General features: G+C 40.7%; 2 protein-coding genes across 2 annotated transcripts; one reads left to right on the top strand and one right to left on the bottom strand.

The window, feature by feature from the left end:
* Nucleotides 1–53: 53 nt before the first annotated feature.
* Nucleotides 54–3105, top strand: LOC122653456 (histone H1-like). Its single transcript, XM_043847282.1, has 2 exons — nt 54–167; nt 2893–3105. Exons 1-2 carry the CDS (start codon nt 54–56, stop codon nt 3103–3105), a joined length of 327 nt encoding a protein of 108 aa, XP_043703217.1.
* Nucleotides 3106–6221: 3116 nt separating this feature from the next.
* Nucleotides 6222–21121, bottom strand: LOC122653442 (probable receptor-like protein kinase At5g20050). The gene is made up of 2 exons (XM_043847274.1): nt 20887–21121; nt 6222–6655 (listed from the first exon to the last, which is right to left on the bottom strand). The coding sequence occupies exons 1-2, from the start codon at nt 21119–21121 to the stop codon at nt 6222–6224; spliced, it is 669 nt and encodes a 222-aa protein (XP_043703209.1).
* Between the last annotated feature and the right edge of the window lie 4988 nt (nt 21122–26109).

Here is a 26109-nt window from a genome sequence, read left to right as displayed (position 1 = left end):
TGTTTCTTTGGAGACCATGATCGCAGTGAAACAAAACCCTGAAACGATGAAGAATGGGCCACAAAGGTGGAGCTACGATAGCTAATGCCGCCATCGCCGGCGCCAACACCACCACCACCACCGCCGCAACCAATTCTGCTTCGAGGATGAAAACGCCAGAAGTGCAGGTCGTAGAAAAAGCACCTAAAAGGAGAGCTGGTGCACCCAAAATAAAAGCCAACAATTCCAATATATCTAGCATCTCTTGAATGCCTTCGCTGCAGGCGCCCAACAATCTCTACAAAATCTCGCCTTGGCCGTCGTGGCTACAGCTGCTTCCGCCCCGGAGAAGCAGGCGGGATCAGACCGACCACTTGTTTCTTCTTTTGGAGAAGGTGTTGCTGTTGTTGATGAATCGAATCCGCAAAAGAGTATTGGCAGGTTTTGGGGTTTTGTTGGCAGCGCATTCAAGCTTGGATGAGCATTTGGCCGACTGGTTTGGATTGAATCATTCGAGCTATTAGTGGGCATTGAATGATTATTATGATAGCAGAGGAATGGTGAGTTTGATTTACTGAAAATTTTGTCTTCAGTAATCGAATGGTTAGTTAGTCTTAAATAAATATAGAAGGGATATCGGATTGTTACCTTCGTAGCGTGATATCCACGACGCTGCGGAAGAGGATAGAGATAGCCCTTGGTTGACAACCGCACGAACAGCATAGCGTCTCCCTTGCAACGATGCACTCGATAGGTAATCGATCACAATCAATAGTTCACACTCCAAATCCCTAGGCAATGATGGATGCCTCTAGGAACACACACACACGGTAGGGAGAGAGCAGGACGAGAGAGGGAGAGAGACCGTGGGATTAAGGAGGCTGCAGTTATGACTTCACTTGTGTAACGCAGCCTCTCTCGATCTCTCTTTATATATATGAAAAGGGGAGAACCACCTTATGGGCCCCGTCTCTAAACCCTATCCCTAGTTGGGTCCTTTTGATCCACATCTACCCTACGTGGGCGCAGGTACAGGCCTCGGATCCCAACCCAATTTGGTTACAGTTAGTTTCGGATCTGATTTCCTTGTTACTAGGTTGAATTGCATGGTTGCTCTTTTTCTTTTAAATTTGCATGAAGGATTTGGTTGTAAGCAGAGGAATGGTGAATTTGATTCGTCGATTTTTTTTTTTTTTTTCTAGTTTTGATTCTGAAGTCGCAGAAGAGGAGTATCTTCTCCATAAAAATCATTATGCACATAGGTATACTAAACCTATTTCTTAGTAGACAATCTATTATGTCTATTGGTTACCAAACAATTTTTATATTTTGATAAAAAAAATAGCTTTCATTAATGATTTTTGTTAAATAAAAAAAATAAAAAATAAAAATGATACCAAAGAGAGCCTAAGTCATAAATATATACCTATATATAGGCAAAGCATTATAAGTAGTCGCAGTCATCCCATTCTAGTGTCGCGAACACAAGAGATAAAAATCAATTTGAAATAAGACAAAAAATGCCAAATACTGAAATGGAACTAAAACCATTATGTAGGGGTGTCAATGGTTGAACCAGAACCGATCCGGATCGACAGGAAACAGAACCAGACCACCCAATAGCTTATTTGGACGGATCTGTCCTAGTGATATACTATTGGTCATGGCCGATTCTGGACCGGGTCTCCCAACGGTTCCAAAATCGAAAGCTCATTAAAGACCCGGTAGCACCAAGATCATTGGAACCGGATGATATGTAAACAAATCGAATGGAAAATTAGAAATCTAAAATCCTAAAAAGCTTTAAACCCTAACCTATTAATAATATTACATTGCTTAGGACTCTTAAGTGATGCTCTTTTGTTGCTCTTTAAATCATTAGTTTTTGAGTTGAATTTGAAATAGACATCAGAACTCTTAAAGCTGTCTCTTTATTTATGTATGCATCAATGTCTTTATTTTGGGACTGTCTAAATGACACTTTTATACGCTACAACAAAACCCAGTTATAGCTGCTAAAATATAACTGTAGCTTTTTAAAATCACAACTATAAATGTCCTATAATTGCAGTTTTTTCATGTCCAATAATATGGAATGCTTATTGTTGCAATATTTAAAAATAGGGAAGCAGTTTTCTGTACGGGAGTGTGGCCTACGCCAGCACTCCCATGTGTCTATCTCTCTCCTCCTTAAAACAAAGGGGCAGAGGTGTCTTTTCACATGGAGAGGAGAGAGATAGACTTATGGGCGTGCTGGCGTAGGCCACACTCCCGAATAGAAAACTTTTTTCCCTTAAAAATAATAGTAATAGAGGACCTATTACTGTGAAAACAAAACATAGTTAATTTGCAATAATATGAGATTCTTACTGTTGCGGTATTTAAAATTGCAGTAATAGAGGACCCGACCTATAACTATAGAAATAAAATCGTAATTAATAACTGTAGTAATAATGAAATTTTTTTGTTGTGATATTTAAAACTGCAACAACAAAACCCCTTCGAAGTTCCCTAGATGATTGGGAGGTTTACAAAAAAGCCCTTAATTACCGATAAGTTTAAACCGTTAGCTGTAGTTAAATATTTAAAAATGACCATATTACACTTCATTAATATATTTTTACCATGTTACCCTTATGTTACAAAACTCAAACCCAAACCAAAAAATTACATAACATATGCAAAAGGACCATAAAGCCCTTAAAAATTAGGCAAATGACAGGATTGTCTCCATCTTCAATTGCTCTGGTTTCTCAGACTCTGTTCTCCTCACGACCACGAAACCAGATTCTGCAAACCATAAGACCCTCCTCCATCCTCCATATTTCAGGTTTCTTTCGCATCTCTTTCTTTCGTCTTCGTCTTCTTTGTTTATGTAATGATCGTTTAATGTGTCTTTGAATGTCTTATCAGATGATAACTGAAGCGATATCTTCGCTCAAAGATCAGACTGGTTCAAGCCAACTTGCAATTGCCAAATTCATTGATGAAAAAGTATGGAACGGAGCTTCCCCTAAATTCAAAAAGGTCTTGTCTGTCCAATTGAAGAAATTCGCTCAATCGGAGAGATTGGTGAAGGTCAAAACCTCTTACAAAATCTGTCACCGAGAAGCTCAAACCGGTTAGTCTCAGAGTACAAGTGAAGTGACAGAGGAAGGACAACACCGTCGTGGATACTATCCCCGTAAAGATGGAGAAGGAGCTAGAAGAAAATTGGGAAGGTGAAGGTACAAAAGACGAAAGAAGCAAGGACGGTCTCTACACCAAAGAACAACAAGTAGAAGCTGATGAAGACTCTGAAACCAAAGACTTCTACCAAAAAGGTGGGGAAGGTAAAGCGGTTGAGCCAGGTTAAAACTCCCGAAGGAATGAGGAAGAAGAGAGCTCCAACCCCATGGAATGCACCAAAGTCTACCAAGGGTTCGAAAGCTGAACCCAAGAAAGTTTAAGGGCGCATTTGGTTGAAAGTGTCGGAGGAGTCGGATTCTTAAATTTGATCGGGTTCTTAAGAATCTGGTTCATATGGATTTGGATTCTGATAAAAAACCTGTTTGGTTATCCAAAATCTGTCAGATGGAATCCAGTTGAAAAACTGTTTGATTGCCCTGATTCTGTCAGGTGGAATCCGGCTAAATCCATATGTAAGACTGTTTGGTTACCCTGAGTCCATCAGTTGGATTCTACTTGAATTTTGTCTGGAAAAATATTTTAACCTTGTTTGGTTATACAACATATGCATACATTTAATATGACTTTATAAAAAATAAGATAATCAAAAAATTAGATTTAAATTTTCAAAAGAAAGTCTTTTCCAATTTTTCATGTGTCCATAAAAATTACAAAATTAGCACTAATTGGTGTTATGTTACTTTAACAAAGCAAAACTCATAGTACGGGCATTTTCGAACAACAGAGATCTCTACATATGGTAAAAAAATCCATATCCATTTAATTTAAGTACATACATATAAATTTTTTGTGAAATTTCAAAGATGTCATTAAATTTGGGTTGTTGTGTGGATTAGTGTCATAACTGACTATGCTATGAACAGTTGAATAAAAAGGACCTTAGGTGGATTCGAACCACCATCCCTAGAACATGCGCATGTTTCAAGTGCTCTACCAATTTGAGCTAAAGACCCATCAAGTGGAGCTTGGAATTTACAAATAACTAAAATAATAGAAAAGACTAACAAAAAAAAAATTCGTATGCTTCCACCATACTCATTCAAAGCCTATCCAAGTTAATTTTCCAATTCTGAATTGAAGCCCACAGATCACAAGAACCATTGGTCCAGTAAGTCCAGAAATGAAGAGAGAGCAGCCACTTACATTAAAAGAGAAAAAAGAAAAAGGGGAAAACTGCTATTATTAGGTACCTAGAATAAACCATGGATCTATTTAAGTATTAAAAAGGAAATGTAAACATAGCCAGGGTGAAACGACTCACAGTAATATAGAATAGCCAGGCTGCAACCAATTCTACAGGAGGATCATAAACTCTTCAATGAAGAAGAGCATCCACAGGGCATTTTGATTCTTTCTTCAATCAGCAACTATGGTAGCATGAAATCTTCTATTGAATGAATGAATCCCAGCAGTAGTTTGGAACCTCAGTTGATCTCAGGGTATGTAGCCTAATCTATCCAAGTCATACTACATAATATGCACATAAGGCCGCAAGGGTATGTAGCCTAATCCCCATCCTCGGGGCAGAAATCATATCTCTTTGTCCATAGAGAGCATGGTATACCAAAAAAAGTATGTGCATTTGTGGCTCAGTAAGCTGAGTATCTTCTTAATATGATGCATAAGAATAAGCTTTTATACTTGATTTCTAAAAGCAGACAAATTCCTACCTCTGGCTCTGATCCAAGTCCACACTCAATGAGATTAAAAGATGCATGAGAAATACATTCAACTGGAAAAATAAAGTTGTATATGTTAATGCGAATTAAAGCTGTGTTAGGTATGCATTCTTGGTCAATTTCACATTGACATGATAAAAACAGTACAACTGTTTACATGAATAAGAGGGCTGAAGGATAGAGCATTGGACTTCCTCTAGATACAGTGTGGAAGGAGTTAAAAACTTTCTTTTGTTATCACAAACACAAGAACAGAAACTTCTATGCAGAAAAATAATCAGCACAGTTCCATCATTAAACTCCTGATACCTTTCATACAATATTCAAATCTGCTATTTTTGAAAGATCAAGCTGCAGTTGGATCAAGAGTCACTCTGTAAAGTAGGAGCTACATTGTACAAAATAATCAGACAGACCACAGCCGGCAGAGAAAAGGCCACTTAGGAAACTGAGCTCAAAACTGGCTCATTGAAACATATTGCGTTGGGGGGGGGGGGGGCGGCAGTCCAACCCATATCTGTGAGTTTTTTCTTTTTAAAAAAAAAGAATCCTATGTAGTCCTTGAATCCTCAAAAAGCCAAGGCATAAAGCCTTTGCCTTAACAAGGTACATGACCAAAATGTTCCTATTAGATGAAAATTAAAGTAACCACCATCATTTTATTTGGGTAGCTAGAAGAAAAAATTAGTGGTGGAAAATTTTGTTTTAGTTCTGTTTTTGATAAGAAAAGCTTGTTTTGCACATTTATGCTGAAACTATCACTCTAGTTGAAATATCTTTTCAATCTATCGGTCTATTTGATTCTTATGGAATCCAAACCTATACCATTCTTCTGCTTTTCTTTGTAAGAGTGATGGTTGTGTGAGCTTTGAGCCACCAGTCTCACTAACAGAAAGTTCTCTTACAAGATTACAGAAAAAAACAGAGAAGGAAACTGATGGGTCTTTGGAAACTATTAACCATGGAAGTATTTTCTAAAAAGTGGGATCCATAGTGAACATTGCTGTGAGAACTGATAGAAATGTTCTTGTTTTTTCAATACTGATGGCCAGGAAATAATTTGGCTCAAAAGGTTTATCAACTAGAGGAATCTAGCTGAGTGATATCATATCAAAATTGTCTTTGTCTCTCCCTGTCATCCAAAGGAACAGAAACAAAAATTATTCTCTCATTATAGTAAGATTGTGTCTATAGCATCCTTTTGAACCAATACCATTCTGATTCTCATCAAGTATCTGTCACATTGTTAAAGAAACTTAAGGATTTTTATGTCAGAGAACAGGAATTGAGTTGGTTTCACTCTGCTAGACTTAAGTACAGATATGAATACATATGGATGATCAATATGTTCATACTTGAAACAAGAATATATAATTAGCCTTTTGTATGCAATGAAACATCCAATGACCCATTGTGAATGAATTCATAGACAAGGAAGTGTGGCCCTCCAACTACATAACTGTACCCAAGAAATCTCACAAGATTGATATGTTGCACACTAGCAATGGCTGCAACCTCAGCCCGGAATTCTTTCTCTCCATGTTGCTCTGAAGTTAACCTTTTTACAGCAACAAGCATGCCATCATCAAGTTTCCCCTTGTAAACAGAAGCAGATGCACCTTCACCAATCAGTGATTGGAAATTATTTGTTGCCACTTCAAGCTCTTTGTAATTAAACTTTGTTGGAACACCAGCTAATCTCCTAAGGAAGCTGTATCCTAATGAAATTGAATTACTACTCTGTACCAATCTCCTGGAATTATCTCTACGGTATTGGATTAAAACCCATATAAAGATTGCAAGAATTGCTGCAATAAGATTATATACGTTGGAAAATAATGAAGGGATCTCAATGATCTTAGACTTCAATTTTCCAGCTCACTAGCAAAGGTAGGGTGGTTCAACACAGTTTTAGATGTACCCTTATAACTAGGCTCCCTTACAGCCCTAAAAAGGACGAACTTAATGGAATCTATCATCTAACCATAGACAAGGTCATCAATCAATATAAAAGTGTTAGCTTTGCACCTAGAAATCCTAAACATGGAAAATGTTCCTTCTCCAGAATACATGGATTAGTCATCAGTTACCTCTCTGAACAAGTCAATTACTACCACCAAACTACCTAGTTGCTACAAAAAGAACAGTCCCAAGCATATGCAATAGCCTATATTAGATACCTAAAGAGCTAAGCTCATATATGCTTCGGTAGTTATGTCAGGTATTCCATCTCTTCTTCTTTCTTGCAAGCCCATCCAATTCTCATCCTACCCTCCCTGTCAATGCAAAGTATTCTTCTGTGTGTTAGCCAATCATCATTCCAATTCAATCCTTTGCCCTGACCATCACATCTGCACCTTGAATTCTAAATGAAATAGTAGATATGGACTCAAATATACAAGATGATGTTGGAGAAGAACCCCTGATGGAAGAATGCAAGCAGCAACCAAATAAATGGAGCGAAGTTTAAGGTTATTTCTAGGATTCTAGGGGGTTAAATTGGGGGGCTGAAAATCAAACAAAACAAAGAAAAAAAATTGAGAAAAAAAAAAAAAACTCCATATGCAGACAAGGAGTATTATTCTATCATCAATAATTCAATACTATACATTTAATATCAAATATATTATTTCCTTCTTTCTTCAAGATTATATAGGTGCTTTTGAATGCTATTTGGTCATGTAGAACTTGGTATAAGATAAACTAAATTTTATACAATAATAATCAGACAAGGGGAAGAGACTGATTCTCTATTTAAATCCTAGTTGATGATGCGGCTGGTACAAACCATTCAAAAATTCCATAAATGTGTCATAATGGTGTATGAATCAAGTTAGGTATTGCCACCCTTACAGCTGTTAATAAGTGAACTCAGTTAGCACATCTTGGTCAATAATTACAATCACAGATCTTTGTAGTTCCTTGCATCATATTACTAAAGCCATAGCTTAGTGATCATTTAATATTCCTTAATTGCTATAAGCATATACCTAGAGGCTATATATGAGAAATCCATGGGCATCCACAGTACTATACTGTTTGAGATGGATAATTAAGGTTTTTAAAGAAAGAATATAAGCAGCAGTCTGAGATAAAGGAGAGAGCGAAGAAATGTGCCATACCTACGTTAATCCAAGATGTTCCTTCCGCTGGAGATTTTCAAAATGACCCTATTGAACTTCCTAGAACCTGAAATGGAGAGAAAAATTGGTTAGCAATCAATAATCCAATTTTTTTTTAAAAACCCTAACTACAATCGAACGAGAATGATAAAGGGAGAGACAGAGAGAGAGATAGAGAGCGAGAGACAGAGAAACAATGAGAGAGAGAGAGAGAGAGAGAGAGAAAGAGAGTAGTGAAGAACCTTGGAAAAGAAAACGAGATGGCTGAAGACCAGAGAGGAAGAGAGTTGTGAAGAACCTTCGCTTCCTTGGAGTTGCAGATTCGTCTTCGCTTCCAAAGTTGCAGATTCGTCCTCGTTTTGAGATGGCTGAAGACCAGAGGTTCCAAAGAGAGTCGTGAAGAACCTTCGTTTCAGACCAGAGAGAGAAAGAGAGTTGCAGACACTGTCTTCGTCTTCGGTTCCTTGGAGAAGAAAACGAGAAGGCTGAAGACCAAACCCTAGCAATCGAACTTCGTTTCAATCCCCATTTTTGGAGTCCACAAGAATCCATGCCATATATATGAGGGCCTAGATTCCAAGGCTCGATTTGGAATTCACCCCAAGGGGCGAATTCTTGTGGATTCCCAAATTTATGCTGAAAAATGGATTTTCATGGATTCTTAGAATCCAACGCGAAACCGGGTTTTGAGAAATCAAACACGCAAAAAATTACGGAATTCGGATTCCGTTGAATCCGACTTCTCAAAATCCTTCAACCAAACACGTCTTATAAAAGAATTGGTTTTGTCTCTGTCTTACTCTTTCAAATTTGAAATTAGTAGTTTCTTCCTGTGAAATATGAACCCCCGTAAGTGTAGGCATAACTACGGTCCAGGGATCAAACCATGGTTCCCTAGGAAAACCAATATACTACAAAATCAGGGTCTTGCACGCCCTGGGTTATCCCATGGTGTCCCATGGGTGCCCCATTTGATTTTTAGGGTTTCCCATGGTCGCCCATGGGAACCCTGGTACATCCCTATTAGGATTTCTCCTTCCCTATTGCGTCCCATAAAATTAATTATCAAAATAGGGACGGAGAAATTCATCTCTAGTCCATCACATGGCAAGAGGGATCTATCCCATACTCGAATGCGCAGCGGAAATTAGTCGATTCGAGTTTCTTTTGCATCCCAAAAATATTAATAATTAAATAACTGAAGGAATTATTAAAGAACTGCTAACCTGGTGAGCCTCAAGTGTTGCTCCTCCAATAGACAGTGGTTCTTCCTCCAGTGAGCGCTCTAAGCAAACAGATCTGAACCTCCAATGGTTCTACCAAGGTTCTACACACCAATCCCAGATGCTCTCAAATTCCTCAGCACAGATCTAGGGTTTCACAATCCCTAACTCTCAAACAAAGATGAGAGAAGTAAGAAGAAGAAGAAGAGAGATTACAAGAGGGAGAGAGAGAGAGACCAAAACGTAGGAGAGAGAGTGTCTGCCCAAAAACATGGAGAGCGATCTCTTTTGCGTTTTTGGTCCCCTATTTATAATATTTTGAATTAATTAAATCCCAGTAGGATTTAATAAATCCCCAGTGAGAGTCTGACTCTCTCTCTCTCTTTGTTTGGTAGTTTTGTTTAAACTCAAAGTGCTACACAGGTGAAGAAGCAGAATCTAATAGGGAAAGTATTAATTAATTACTTTATTTAATATTTAATGGATAATTACAATTAGCATCATATCCATTAATTAAATAAAGTACTAATTAAAATAGCAAATTTTAAATAACTCCCTATATGATAACTATTTATCATATACAACCCCCCCCCACTAATCAACACCATCATTATGGAATCTAGGGCATGTACACATGTACTGCCAAACCCCAATCCATAGTACATGTCCACATAAGAGAGTCTGTGCATCTGATCGGGTCCCGCAAAACTCGATTAAACATTTTATTTAAATAACTATTTATAATGTATCATTTTATGTAAAATAAATTTTGCAAAACCATTTCCAAAACGGTACTGGATCCAGATTCTGATCCGACCATGCACAAACAGTCTCTATCTTGGTGTTCCCCAATCGGGCAGTGGCGACCGTGTTGGATAACTCCTTCACTCATAAAGTGTTCACGCATTCCCAGAACACCGGCTTTGACTCGCTTGAGTCTCAGTCATTGATGAACCAAAGAATGTGGTCACACTTTGCAGCGACAGGGTTCCCTCAGGCATAGGGTGTCGGTGACACATGTCTATCCCTTCCTACATCTGGCAGTAATACATAAGGGAATCGACAAAGTAGATTCTTCTCCAATGCACACATCAAACATGTGAGCACTCGCATTCGTACCCTGACATCACATGTCTAGGCATACCCAATGCGACGACCATATGATAAGGGTGCCCTGCCCAAACCCTAGTTGGACTACCATTTTAAGTAAAACTTAAGGACACATAATGCTCAAAAAGTTTATATCGCATGTGACAATATCAAACTAAAATGTATAAATGTTCAATATAAAGGTGAACCGGGTTGAACCGGACCGAACCGGGTTTGATGGACACACACTTGTCCAACAATCTCCCACTTGTACATCAAAGTCAATTCCCTATACATTTTAAACCCATGCCCTCCATGTGTTTCTCAAATACTCCTGGTGACAAACCCTTTGTCATGGCATTAGACATATTTTCGATTGTGTCCACTTTGGAGATACTCACGTCGCCCTACTGGATAATCTCTCTGATGAGGTAATACTTCAGCTGCACGTGCTTGTTCCTCTGATGAGCCCTAGGCTCCTTAGCTTGTGCAATGGCCCTTCTGTTGTCACATAATAGGGGAATGTGGCCCTTGACAAGGTCAGGGACTACCTCCAAATCTGATAGAAAATTCCTCAGCCAAACACCTTCTTTTGCTGCATCACAGGCTGCAAGGTATTCTGCTTCGGTAGTAGAATCGGCTACAGACTTTTGTTTCGTACTCCTCCACACAATGGCACCTCCACCCATTAGATATACTATCCCGGACGTGGATTTTTTGTCATCCTTGTCAGTTTGGAAATCCGAATCTATGTATCCCAATACTGACAACTGATCAAATCCAAAAATCAAGAAATATTCCTTAGTCCTTCTCAGGTACTTAAGGATATTCTTGACAGCACTCCAATGCTCGCGTCCAGGGTTAGATTGATAACGACTTACCATACCTACTGCTTAGCAAATGTCCGGCCTCGTACACAACATAACATACATAAGACTCCCTACTGCTGAGGCATAGGGAATCCTCTTCATCTCTTCAATGCTTGTCTGAGACTGAGGACAATGAGATCTGGAAAGACTGACTCCATGTCTCAAGGGAACACTTCCCCTCTTGGAGTTCTCCATGCTAAATCTGGCCAGGACTTTGTCTATATAGGTAGCCTGTGACAAACCTAGCATCTTTTCTAGCGATCTCTTACGAGTTTAATCCCAAGGATATAGCTAGCTTCACCAAGGTCTTTCATCGAAAACGTTGTGGATAACCACTGTTTTACTAATGAAAGAAAACGTACATCATTATCAATAAGCAATATGTCATCTACGTATAAAATAAGAAAACATACTGCCCTCCCACTGATCTTCTTGTAACGCAAGGTTCATCTATGTTTTGATCAAAACCAAACAATTTGATTGATTGATCAAACCTGATGTTCCAGCTCCTGGAAGCCTGCTTCAGTCCATAAATGGACATTTGCAATTTGCACACCTTTCTTTCTTCCTCCAAGGAAGAGAACCCCTCTGGCTGTTCCATGTAGATTTTCTCTTGCAGGAACCCATTCATAAATATAGTATGCACATCCATCGGCCAGATCTCATAATCAAAGTGTGTGACGATAGCCAATAAAATCCTGATGGATTTCATCATCGCCACTGGTCAAAAGGTTTCCTCATAGTCTATACCCTCTTTCTGGGTATAGCCCTTTGCCACCAGTCTCGCTTTGAATCTTTTGACCTTTCCATCTGCGCCCTTCTTCCTCTTGAAGATCCATTTACATCCAATTGGCTTGACGCCAAGTGGTGGATCGATCAGTGTCCAGACCTTGTTGGAATGCATCGAATCGATTTCAGAGCGCATTGCCTCCAACCACTTAGTGACATCAACATCCTTTAGAGCCTTAGAGTATGTCATCGGATCATCATCCGATTCAACCGATACCATGTGGAACTCGTCCACTATTTCATCTTCGGTTAGAAGAGTAAGTCTGGTGGGGGGTCTAATAGTCCTCCCACTGCGTCGAGGTTCTTCAGGTGTTGGTATTTTAGCGAGTATGTTAGTTGGTCTCACTTCTAGAAGTGACGTTTCTGAGCTATCTAATAGCTCCTTAATGACTACTGGTTCGGACCTCTGGGTCATCATTTCTTCCTCCAGAAATATGACATGTTTACTTATAATGACCTTTTGGTCAACCGGGTCATAGAAATAGTAACCTATCGTGCCTTTGGGGTAGCCCAAGAAATAGCATCTTGAAGTCCTGGATTCCAACTTGTCTGTCTGTTGCTTTCACACATGTACTATGCAACCCCATACCCTAAGGTGTTGAATACTGGATTTGCGCCCTTTCCACAACTCAAAGGGTGTCTTGGCTACAGACTTAGATGGAACCCTATTCAAGATATAAATCACCGTCTCTAAAGCATACCCCCAGAAAGAAAGAGGCAGCTCACTATAAGTGAGCATCGTCTGGACCATATCCAATAGGGTCTGATTGCGTCATTCGGATGCACCATTTTATTATGGTGTGCCTGGATTAGTTAGTTGACTAACTATCCCTTGTGATATAAGATAATCTTTAAATTCATCCGATAGATACTCCCCTTCACGATCTGATCGTAAGGACTTGACGCGTTTATCGAGCTGTCTCTCGACATTGGCTTGGAATTCTTTGAATTTATCAAAGGCTTCCGATTTTCTACGCATCAAGTATATGTAACCATATCTAGAGTAATCATCAGTGAATGTGATAAAGTACTCATACCCATACCTTGCTTGTATGTTTATGGGTCCACACACATCAGTGTGTATTAACTCTAACAGATCTGTGGCTCTAGTACCTTTATTGCTAAAGGGTTTCTTGGTCATTTTGCCCTGAAGGCATGACTCACAGGTGGGGAATGATTCTACCCTCAGACTCTCTAAGGGCCCATCCCTCACCAAGCTACTGATTTGGTCCACATTAATATGACCCAATCTTAGATGCCACAGATATGTTGAGTTCACTGGAGCTGCTTTCCGTTTCAAATCAACATTTGAAACTACATTCGTTCTAATAGGGCAATCTAGAAAATACAAACCACTTTGCATATATCCAGATGCCACAAAAGAATTATTAAAATGAATAATTAACTTAGAATTAAAGGAAAAACTATATCTGTCCAAAACAAGTTTTGAAACTGAAATTATCTTCCTCTTGAAAGAGGGTACATAATAGCACTCCTTTAAAACTAAACTAGCAGAACTAAAATTTAAAATAAAAGTTCCCACAACCATCGCCATGGTCTCAGCTCCAATGCCCATCCGAAGACGCACCTCATTTCTTTCCAGGTTCCTTGTCTCCTTGAACCCCTGCAAATCATTGCAAATGTGAACAGTGGATCCACTATCCACCAACCAAGAATTGGTCGGTTCAAAAGATAAATTAGACTCATAAAGAACGTGAACATCACATGTACCTTCTTTAGCAGCCTCTGTTTCATCCGGCTTCTTGTCTTTCAAAGTCGCCAGGTAAGCACGACAGTTCCTTTTCCAGTGACCCTCCTTCTTGCAATAGAAGCACTTGCCTTTGCCTTTATTACCAGACTTCCTACCCTTGGTTTTCAGGGTCATACCCTTACTTCCCTTTTTTCTTCTTCTTCCCACTTGAAGAAGGCTTTGCGTCAGTTGCATTGACCTCACCCTTGTCCTTTTTCAAGGATGCTTCAGCCTCTACCAGTACGTTAGCTAGCTCGATGAGCTCCATCTCCATATCAGACATCTTGTAGGACATCTTAAAGGGTGCATAGGCAGGGGTGAGTGACGCTAAGATCACATCAGTCTTGTATCGCAAGCTAAAATCAGTCCCCATGGATTCCAGTTTTTCAAACAGATTGATCATTTTCATTACATGATCCATCACTGGAGTCCCCTGGGACACCTTGGTATTGTGGATCTGACTCACCACATCAGAATGGGCGTGTGTCAACTAACTGTTGAACAATTCAACAAGATTATCCATCTTACCCCCAGCAGTACGTATATCCTTGACCGAGTCTACAACTGACTTTTTCAACGATCCTAGGATGTAGAGTGATGCCTTGGAATCCCTCATGAGGAACTCCTGCATCTCCTCATTTACCACAAAATCGTTCGGGTCGGGTTGAGGAGGAACTTGTTCATCTAGAACTGTGTACAGTCCTTCAGCAGTCAGGAGCAACTTAATGCTCTAGTACCAATCAACATAGTTTGTATTCGCTAATGAGTGTTAACAGGTTGGAATTAACGGCAGCCATCGTATAATAATCTACACATGTACAAGTAACAACCACATGCTAATTAACAACCATTGAAATTAATAAATTGAGCACACACACATCAATGGTCTTTCATGATTTGGGTTTCCCTCGTAACCCAAAAAATGAATTGGATACCTACAACCCTTGCATGCATAACTTACCCTGTCGAGAGTCATTATACACATCATGGTAGTGTGGACTAAGCTGTCCGCCTTATGGGCTTCCAATATTTTCGGCCACCTGGGTGTCATGTCCAGATCCTGTCGGCTGACATACACCCAAGTCATGTACTTACCTATTGCATTAGTTAGAATCATGGAATCATGAAACATGGCCCACTATCGCAGTGCCCTCTCACTATCCATACCTTAACGTATCTAGATAGAGGTAAATATAGATAAATGTGTGACAGAGGTCTTGGCAATGTCCTGTCGGCTTATGCGGAGTCATGTCACACACTTTCTACATTTATCTTCAAGAGGAGGCCATGGACATGTCTACCGATTAAGACTAGTCCATATCATACATGTATTGTGAATAAAAATGGATTAATTAACTCTCACATATCATGGATAGATTTAAACAACATAATTAATCAACATTAATTAAAAATGATTATGGAATGGCGGCATTTTTATCAGAAGTAATTAAAGAACCCTCCCAATAAAAATAAAACTAATAACTTTGGATGCATTTATCATGCCATGGATGCCATGCCTCTATCATCTCCTCCGCCAGATCACGTCTTCAAAGTAGGTGATTTGCATCTCCATAAGCTTTAAGCTCTACATGTGGATCACCATCAACATGCCCTGGGAGTCTTAACTCCTCTAAAATTACAATGGAAACCTAGGAAAAATTCTATACACTTTCTTTTCCATAATAATAAAGAAATCCCGCATGGAGAAACCAACCCACCATTTGGGCTGCCCATGGGGTGGAGTACATTTGTTTATAAAAAAGATAGGGAGAGAGAGAGAGAAAGAGAGAGAAGCATCACATCCACCCATAACCCCATGTATCACATACATAAAACAATCCATCCATTTATTAGAATGTCATTCCCATAATCACATTATAACATAATCTCATGCATGGGCATTAAAGTAAGTAAATCAATAAAAATTACATGAATTCCTTCAATTATTGAGTCACCACATCACATGTGATAACATGTATCCAAACTCAAAAATTAAAATCATAATTTCAATCACAAGTGGGTGGAGGGAAGAATCCCTTCACTTCCCTCCACCCATCTTCTTCCTAAAAAAAACAAAACAAATGAATAAAAATTCTGTTTCGAAAAATCTATATATATATTTTTTTTAAATGTTAAACTGTAGGGAAAACAAGGGGGGGTGCATGCAGCCCACATGCACAGGTTGTAGGCACTCCCTGCGCAGCCTTTAGGCCCAAGGCCCACGGGCAGCAGCCCAAGGCTGCAGCCCACGGACAGTAGCCTGCAGGCCGCAGCCCGCAAGCTTGCTGCCAGCAGGCAGCAGCCCTATATAGGCCACGCACATGGGCAAGAACAAGGGGGAGGGCATGCGCAGAGGCTTGGTAGCATGCGCTCCCCCCCCCTCATAAAACATGATTAAAAATTTTTAATTAAAAATTAACACTCACATCTCATTAGATACATGTTTCAACAATTGGAACTAACAAATTGCAACCAAATCCATCATTACATGGGTAGGTTGTTACACTAACAACCTTGTAACCACCCATGTGCACATGGGAAGGTTGTTACAACAACCATAATTTAACCACCCATGTGCAACTTGCATCCTACTCATGACAATCATATTAAACCATTAATTATCTAATATTTATGGGTGTGAAAGGTGGCTCTGATACCACACTGTTCGTCAAACAACGGTCCAGGGATCAAACCATGGTTCCCTAGGAAAACCAATATACTACAAAATCAGGGTCTTGCACCCCCTGGGTTATCCCATGGTGTCCCATGGGTGTCCCATTTGATTTTTAGGGTTTCCCATGGTCGCCCATGGGAACCCTGGTGCATCCCTATTAGGGTTTCTCCTTCCCTATTGCGTCCCATAAAATTAATTATCACAATAGAGACGGAGAAATTCATCTCTAGTCCATCACATGGTAAGAGGGATCCATCCCATACTCGAATGCGCAGTAAAAATTAGTCGATTCGAGTTTCTTTCGCATCCCATAAATGTTAATAATTAATTAACTGAAAGAATTATTAAAGAACTACTAACCTGGTGAGCCTCAAGTGTTGCTCCTCCAATAGACAGTGGTTCTTCCTCCAGTGAGCGCTCTAAGCAAACAGATCTAAACCTCCAATGGTTCTACCAAGGTTCTACACGCCAATCCCAGATGCTCTCAAATTCCTCAGTACAGATCTAGGGTTTCACAAACCCTAACTCTCAAACATAGATGAAAGAAGCAAGAAGAAGAAGAAGAGAGATTACAAGAGGGAGAGAGAGAGAGACCAAAATGTAGGAGAGAGAGTGTCTGCCCAAAAACATGGAGAGCGATCTCTTCTGCGATTTTGGTCCCCTATTTATAATATTTTGAATTAATTAAATCCCAGTAGGATTTAATAAATCCCCAGTGAGAGTTTGACTCTCTCTCTCTTTGTTTGGTAGTTCTGTTTAAACTCAAAGTGCTACACAGGTGAAGAAGTAGAATCTAATAGAAAAAGTATTAATTAATTATTTTATTTAATATTTAATGGATAATTATAATTAGCACCATATCCATTAATTAAATAAAGTACTAATTAAAATATCAAATTCCAAATAACTCCCTATATGATAACTATTTATCATATACAACCCCCCCACTAATCAACACCATCATTATGGAATTTAGGGCATGTACACATGTACTGCCAAACCCCAATCCATAGTACATGTCCATATAAGAGAGTCTGTGCATCTAATCGGGTCCCGCAAAACTCGATTAAACACTTTATTTAAATAACTATTTATAATGTATCATTTTATGTAAAATAAATTTTGCAAAACCATTTCCAAAACGGTATTGGATCCAGATTCTGATCCGACCATGCACAGACAGTCTCTATCTTGGTGTTTCCCAATCGGGCAGTGGTGACCGTGTTGGATAACTCCTTCACTCACAAAGTGTTCACGCATTCCCAGAACACCGGCTTTGACTCGCTTGAGTCTCAGTCATTGATGAACCAAAGAATGCGATCACACTTTGCAGCGACAGGGTTCCCTCAGGCATAGGGTGTCGGTGACACATGTTTATCCCTTCCTACATCTGGCAGTAATACATGAGGGAATCGACAAAGTAGATTCTTCGCCAATGCACACATCAAACATGTGAGGACTCGCATTCGTTCCCTGACATCACATGTCTAGGCATACCCAATGCGACGACCATATGATAAGGGTGCCCAGCCCAAACCCTAGTCGTGACTACCATTTTAAGTAAAACTTACGGACACATAATGCTCAAAAAGTTTATATCGCATGTGACAATATCAAACTAAAATATATAAATGTTCAATACAAAGGTGAACCGGGTTGAACCGGACTGAACCGGGTTTGATGGACACACACTTGTCCAACAGTAAGTGCACAAAGGGGTTTGTACCATACAAAAGATGTATAACAGAAAGAGATGCCCACTTGGCAATAACAATTGGGGTAGAACGGGATAGTCCTAACATTCTTGATAAGTTCTCGGTAGCAGTCCAGATAAGAAGTGATTGGGGAAGGGGAGGTCAGCTGAAAAGAAATGGGACCTTTGCCGGAGATGGTGTACCAAAACCCTAAAAATTGATTTAGGGATTTTAGGTTTGGAGGAGAAGATGCAATAAGAATAAAATGGTATTTCATTTTAGTCATTGATATAAAAAAGGGTAAAACTGTCTTTAACCTTTTATAACTAACACCTCATTAACACGGTCAACCATCAGGGGGTTAGACATAAAAGTTGAAACTACGGGGGGTGTTCTATTATTGTTTCAAATATCAGGGAGTACATGTAATTTGTTCTTCAAAATATGTTTTTTACATATAAAACAACTTATATGGTAAAAAGACATATTTTTAAGGGCTGTGTATTAAACATGTATACTACATAACACCAGAAAAATCTTTGTTTTATAACTAAAAAAAAAAGACAAAAATTTAACTGAAAATGAAACAAATCCCCAACTCAAAAGTCAAAAGTTCAAAACCTTCAACTGCTCACATTTTTCTGGTTTGGGAACCTCCTGCTCCCTTCTTCTCCCTCTAAAGTTCAGAGGTGTCAAGCGGTTGCAGTGGCAGCCGGCAAGTTCCCACTTCCCAATCGAGTTCCCAGAGAATATTGAGTTTATTGAAATTGAAGAACTTCTTAGATTTTCTTTTTCTCTGGTTTTGGAACCCTAATCTCCTGTCTCCTTCCCCGTTTGAATGTCCCAATTGAATGCAACAGTGGCTAGAGATTTCCCAATCGAGTGTTGTTTTCGTTCCCAAAGGGTATTGGTTGCACCCTTTTCTTCTCTCTCTGTGATACCAATTGATTGCAGCAGTAGCCAGCCAGTGTTTTCTCGGTAAGTCACTTCCTCTTCTCCATAGTGTCTGGTTCAAATAAATTTTTTTTTTTTTTTTTGGACTATTCGATTTTTTTCCGGATATCTCTAAATAGATATGGATGCGAACTGAATTCGGATTTACGGCCAACCAAAATTAAAACCTTTTTTTGGTTTCTCTGTTGTTCTGATTCTTTCAATCTTTCACCCTTTCATCTTCATGCTTCAGCAGTGTAGCGATTTCAACGGTCAGCCTTCAATACCGAGAGAACCGAGCCCTAGCGAACGAAGCCAGCAGCTGGCCTCGCACCTTCCCTTCCAATAACTTCCATGCCTTGTAGTACTGTGGCCCAGAGAAGGTAAACTCCCTAGCCCACTCTCTCTCCTATGCTTTCCATCCTGCATTCCTTAAGGTTCAAGTAGAACAGAAGAATGCAGAGATAAGGATGATTTCTGGTGTGAATGTGCTTGAAATCAATTTGTTCTGCTACTTTTGTTTTCATAATCAAGTAGTTACTGGTGGAAGTGAGTTGAACATGGTTCAATGTGCTGCCTCTTGTGACCGTGGAAGTGAGTTGAACATGCTTCAATAGCCTGAGATCAATTAGTCACTAACTTGAATATAAGGTGTTTGTCACTTTTCCTCCCATTAAACGATGCAACTCTAGACCTTCTATTGGTTTTAAATAAGTTTTTTAAAATAATTTAAGATTCAAAATTAACAAACTTAGAGAACCGTGCTATGAATTGCTTTAATATTCCACATCATTACAGGTGTTACATGTGTATTTATACACAGTTGGTTTGAGAGATTCTCAACCCTTATCTTACTATATGAGAGAAATATAAAATCTGTTATATAAGGTTACAGAATAATAGAAGATTGGCTGAAGACTGTGACTGGAGATTGAGTGAATGGAGTTGCCGCATCTGTGCACACAATATAAAAGGAAACGCTCCATAAGGAAGATATGCCAAGATCACCAAGCTGGATCGAATATAGCCTGACATATGTGGCTTGTGCTATATTCGGCTGATACACCCCCTCAAGCTGATGATTTGATGGGTCGGATCTTTAGCTTGTTGCTGAGAAACTGGAACCGAGACGAGGACAGACCTTTTGTGAAAATGTCTGCGATTTGGTCAGCCGTGGAAATGAACTGTACTGAGATTTCCCGACAGGCGACTTTTTCGCGGACAAAATGATAGTCAATTTCAATGTGTTTCGTCCGGGCATGGAACACCGGATTGGCTGATAGATATGTGGCCCCAATGTTGTCACACCAGAGTACTGGAGGTTTAGGTAACACAATACCAAGCTCTTTAAACAAGGACACAAGCCAGGTCAATTCGGCTGTAGTGTCGGCCACAGATTTGTACTCGGCCTCCGTAGAGGACCTTGCTACTATACGCTGCTTGCGAGATGACCACGATAATAGATTAGTGCCAAGAAAAATTGCAAAACCCCCGGTGGACCATCTATCAGTGTATGCTTCACAAGGGACCAATGCTCCTCTGTAGGGGCGTGCATATGTTGGCAGGCCCGATTTACGGCATAAGCAACATCGGCTCTCATAAGTGTTATATATTGTAGAGCACCCACAGTGGAACAATACAATGTAGCATCAGTGAATGGTGCACCCCCTGACTTGGCAGGTTTGCACGAGACTGGAACTGGAGTAAGAACCGGCTTGCAATCAGTCATACCGGTTTTGTGTAGCAAATCTTTAATGTATCGCTATTGAGAGAGAAGCAACCCTTTGCTATGTGCTACAGCCTTAATGCCCAAAAAATAGTGCAAGGGTCCAAGATCTTTGATTGAAAACGCCTTGGAGAGCTGGTCAAGAAGGACTGATATATGAGTAGACTTACTGCTTGTGACCAATATGTCATCAACATATACCAGGACATAGGTCGTAACCCCATTCGCCAGATAAATAAAAAGGGAAGGATCCGTCTGGGATGCTGTAAAGCCATGCTCCAGTAAAAACTGGGATAGTCCGTGGAACCAAGCACGTGGTGCTTGCTTGAGTTCATAAAGAGAGCGATGTAGCCTGCAAACATGGCTAGGTCTAGTTGGATCCTCAAATCCTGGTGGTTGAACCATGTGTACTTCTTCTGTTAGGTTGCCATGTAGGAATGCATTGCTAACATCTAGCTGCCGTATGGGCTACCCATTGGATACAGCCAAGGAGAGAACAGTTCTTATGGTCGTGGGCTTCACCACGGGGCTGAATGTTTCATTATAATCAATGCCCTGTTGTTGGTGGAACCGTTTTACAAAAAGACGGGCCTTGTAGCGCTCAACCGACCCATCCGCTTTCCTCTTGATCCTGTACACCCACTTACAACCAACAACATTAAAGCTGGGGTTGGGGGGAACAAGTGACCATGTTTTATTTCGAATTAATGCATTAAACTCCTCTGCCATGGCAGCCCGCCAAGCTGGGCTGTGTTTAGCCTGACTGTAGCAGGTGGGCTCAACATCTTCTAGCTCACTGGTGGTGCCAGAAAGTGCTTGTGCCCCTGATGCAGGGGCCACCTGTGGTGGGTAAGGGACAGGTTGGGTGGCTGCATACAGGTCTAAAAGTGCTCTCATCTTTGGTTGACCACGTGGAGCCACAATGTTGGGTGGTGGACTGGTTGGTGGAGTGACAACAGGGCTGGACGGTGGAGTGGGTGTGTGGGCTACAGGGTTGTTTGGTGTGGTTGTACCCGGTGTAAGATGTGATGGTTGAAGTATCAAATGGGGCGGCATTAGAGGTGCAGCCATGCAATGCGTAATCGGTACTAACACCCACGGAGTAGAGGGCATAGTCGATGGTATGGGCCCAAGGATAGACAGCTGAGATGTAGAGAACATAAAGACTGTTTCATTAAAGCGGACATGCCGGGCTATGTAAATTCTTTTAGTAGCAATGTCCATTCATCGGTAGCCATAATGTGATGGGCTGTAGCCCAAAAACACACAAGGAGTGGAACGAAACTCCATTTTGTAAGAATTATAAGGCCTGAGATTAGGAAAACATAAACAACCAAATACACGCAGAAAATTATAATCAGGAGGACGATTATAAATGAGCTCAAAGGGAGATGTACCTCCAGTAGCACGAGACGGCATTCGATTGATAAGACATAGTGCCGTCTCAAACGCAAAGTGCCAATAATGATGAGGCACCATTCCTTGGGCAAGCAAGGTCAATCCTGTTTCAACAATATGGCGGTGACATCTTTCGACAGTACCTTGCTGTTCATGGGTGTGTGGGCATGCAACACGATGTTGAACTCCTAGGGATTCAAAGTACTTGAAAAGATTCCAAAATTTCCCACCTCAATCAGACTGAACGACCTTTATTTTGGTTGAAAATTGACGCTCTACAAGCGCCTGAAATTTTTGAAAAATAGCATAGGCATCCGATCTGCGAACCAAAGGATAATACCAAAGATACCGGGTATGATCATCAACAAAAATGATAAAGTAACGAAAACCATTAACAGAAACACAGTGTGACGGTCCCCAAATGTCCGTAAATATAACATCCAAAGGAAATAAACTACGATAATTAGAGGTGCGCAAAGTTTGTCTACTGGCTTTGCCAAGCTGGCAGGCCGTACAAAGAGCCCTCAATGAAGGAGAAACTGCTAATTTATGTCTACGAATAATATGGTGATAAACTTGGGAATGGGGATGGCCAAGACGACGGTGCCACCCATCAGAAGAAGTGCACTCAGCAATATTGGCATTTGGCGTTGTTGGTGTTGCTGGAAACGTGTATAGACCACCATTACTTGGACCGGTAAGAAGAGTGCGATTGGTTTTCTGATCCTTCACAAAGAAAGAAGATGGGTGAAATTCAAAATACACACCATTATCTCGAGCAAAGCGTTGAACGGAAATAAGGGATTTTTTCATATCAGGGACACAAAGGACATTAGAAACATTAAGAGAACCACTAGTAGAAGGAAAGGAAGTGGAACCAGTGTGGGTTATGGAAAGACCCTTACCATTTCCTATGTGAAGCTGATCAGTACCTGAGTACGCATCGTAGGATTACAGTGCCTGTAAATATGTTGTGACGTGATGTGTCGCACCTGTGTCAGGGTACCATGTAGTTTGTGATGGTGGAACCATGGATGGATATGGTTGGTAAGGTGGTTGGGCTGGGCTATGGTTATTCGGCCAAGGCTATGGTTGATGATAGGGAAAAGGTGGGTAATATGTGTGGTAGGCTAATGGGTGTTGGCTATGGGTTTTTGGTTTTGAAAAACAATCGGTTGTGTTGTGGGTGTTTCGATTACAAAAGGTGCACCACAGACGGCCCTGCTAATTAGGGCGATAACCACGACCACCACGTCCTCCACGGTTTCCATGCCCACCGCGACCACCCCTTGAAGGGCCACGATCCGATTGCACACGGGTGGATTGATTATTAGATGACGAGTCCCGTGTTGCAACATTGGCAGCAGGCATAGAAGGAGTACTGCTTGCATCAATAAGTGAGCTTTTTCAATGACGAGATGTGTAAAAACTCATGAGTCTGCAACTGTGAGTGCAACTCATCATAAGAAACTGGGGTCACACGACCCGCAAGTGTAGGAATTATGTCTCGAAGATCAGCACGTAGAGCTCTGAAGATATGAATGTTAAAATCAGTAGTTGATATTGGTGCTCCAGTGGCAACGAGGTCATCCGCAATGGTCTTAGCACGTTGCAAGAAGGCAGCAACAGGTTCGTCAGGCTGATGAATGAGATCCTGGAGTGCTAAATGTAAAGAGAGCACACGAGTAGCGGAAGCAGATGCATATGTGGTAGTCAATGTTTCCCAGATTTCCCTGCTGGTTGTCTTGCCAATAATGACTGAAAAAACCTCCTCGGTTAGAGAAGAGAGAAGAAGGCTACGAAGGACTGCGTCTTGCTGTCGCCATGTTGCTGCAGCCACCGGATTTGTTGGGCAGGGATGTGAACCATCGAGGAATCCAAACAAATTCTGGCCAAGAAGAAAGGCCTCCACTTGTGTGCGACAGCACAAAAAATTCTTGGGTGAGAGCTTGATCTATATATAGTGATGGGCATTTGGAACAGCTGGAGATAAAGAGGAGGGTGTCAAGCTCGGTTGCAGGCTGAGTGTTGGATCTGTGAAGGTGGAATGATTAGAGATCACTGGTAGAGGGGAGGTGATCGATGAGCTGATGGCGGCAGTGGTGTGAACAGCCTCAAGAGAGGCTGAAGATGAAGATTGAGATGTATTCGGATCCCCCATTATTGTGTGTTGTAGGGAAGAAAATAGAAAAAAAAAAAGAATAAGGCTCGGTGGAGCTTAACTTGGCTCTGATGCCATAACAAACTTAGAGAACCGTGCTATGAATTGCTTTAATATTCCACATCATTATAGGTGTTACATATGTATTTATACACAGTTGGTTTGAGAGATTCTCAACCCTTAGCTTACTATATGAGAGAAATATAAAATTTGTTATATAAGGTTACAGAATAATAGAAGATTGGCTGAAGACTATGACTGGAGATTGAGTGAATGGAATTGCCGCATCTGTGCGCACAATATAAAAGGAAACGCTCCATAAGGAAGATATGCCAAGATCACCAAGCTGGACCGAATATAGCCTGCCATATGTGGCTTGTGCTATATTCGGCTGATAAAAATAACCTTAAGTATGTGTTAAAATACAAAAGAAGTTTTAGAACTCTTGCTTCTGTTTTACTTATCATTTCGGTTCTTTTTGGAGACATTTATGTCTCTTCATGGTTGTTAATAAGTTGCCATGTAGTCTCCCCTTGAAGCTTTTTGAGAAAAGAAAAACTCTATTGGATTAGTAAATCCATACTGTAGAGTATCAACGTGCGCCGATTAGGCACCCTTGCGGGGTTGCTGTCGTGATGCCTCATGTTATTGATGTCCCTATTCCTTAATGACTCAAATAGAATGCCAAAAGATGGTGTTGTGGTTCACTCTTATAAACCAGTGATGGGGATGGATATGAACGTGGATTGAATACAGATTTTTGAATATCCGTTTACATCCCTACCTTGATGCATATGCATGGGAGATCTCGGCTCGACATATCTGCGTATGCACGTCCAGTTTACCAGAATTTGTTGCCGGACCGTCAAATTGCAGCTCAAAGAACAACACTCTAAATGGCAAGTTCTACATAGCAAGGGTTTTTAGGGAATTAAAAAAAAAAACAAATTATAGGAGAGTCACAAAGGGGTGGGAGATGGTGCGTTTGAGAGAGTATAAGAAGGACTTTCAAGGGATTCTTTTGAGCTCCAACAACCAACCCCCAGTCCCTCCTCTAATGGGGTTTTTATAGCCAAAAAAGAAAATCCCGGACTTGGGTTTCCTCCAGTCGTGGAGGGAGCTGGAGGATCCAGTACAGCAAAAACCCGGGGGGGGTTCATTTCACAGGGGTCCACCTATGAAACCCCTGCAAAACGACTCAAACACCCCTTGCTTTGCTTGGCTGGATCCTCCAACTCCCGCCACAGCTGGAGGAGAGCCAAATTGCCTTCTAGGGCATGGTAGGCCCATTGGGCCGCACGGTGAGTCGAATCATCTAACGCACGTGGTTTAGGTCCACGATTCGGAGGCCGGAGTTAATTTGGTATGGGCTTGGCATGAGAATTTGGGTGGGTCTAGCCCAATCAAGATAAAAAAAAAAAAAAAAAAAAAGGGGGTTGGGTGTAGGGTTCGATCCAATCACATATGCACTAAGCATGCGCTTGTCTAGGTGTAGGGGTGCCCATGCGAACACACGCGTGGTAGTGCCCAAGCCATCAAAATTTTTTTGATGGGAAAAGGAACGCCACCCGGTGTTGCGTCTGGGCATGTACCTGCACCTAGACGCAAAATGGCTACCCCAACCCTATGGTAAGGCAGGGGTGTGACAGTCATTTTGTGCCCTGTTGTGTCTGGGCGCAAGTACATGCCCAGTTGCACGACTAGATAGCGTTCTTTCTCCCTTTTAGATTTTGAAAAAAAAAAAACTTGTATTTTATGTCTAAAAAGGAAATATTAATTACTTTTAAACCATAAGGCCGATTTTGACATGACACAGCTCTCTTCAAGCACTTTG

This window comes from Telopea speciosissima, chromosome 1, assembly GCF_018873765.1.
Source record: "Telopea speciosissima isolate NSW1024214 ecotype Mountain lineage chromosome 1, Tspe_v1, whole genome shotgun sequence".
NCBI lineage: Eukaryota > Viridiplantae > Streptophyta > Magnoliopsida > Proteales > Proteaceae > Telopea > Telopea speciosissima.
This window is presented reverse-complemented; position numbering and strand designations above follow the sequence as displayed.

What these genes read in the sequence shown, in the direction of transcription:
- LOC122653442 (XM_043847274.1), bottom strand. Translation starts at nt 21,121, where the DNA reads ATGGTTCAACCACCAGGATTTGAGGATCCAACTAGACCTAGCCATGTT. An exon ending in TGACATATTGGTCACAAGCA is followed by an intron (nt 6,656 to 20,886) that starts GTAAGTCTACTC and finishes ATCTTATTGCAG; the next exon opens with CAATTCTTGCAATCTTTATA.
- LOC122653456 (XM_043847282.1), top strand. Translation starts at nt 54, where the DNA reads ATGGGCCACAAAGGTGGAGCTACGATAGCTAATGCCGCCATCGCCGGC. An exon ending in TGAAAACGCCAGAAGTGCAG is followed by an intron (nt 168 to 2,892) that starts GTCGTAGAAAAA and finishes ATGTCTTATCAG; the next exon opens with ATGATAACTGAAGCGATATC.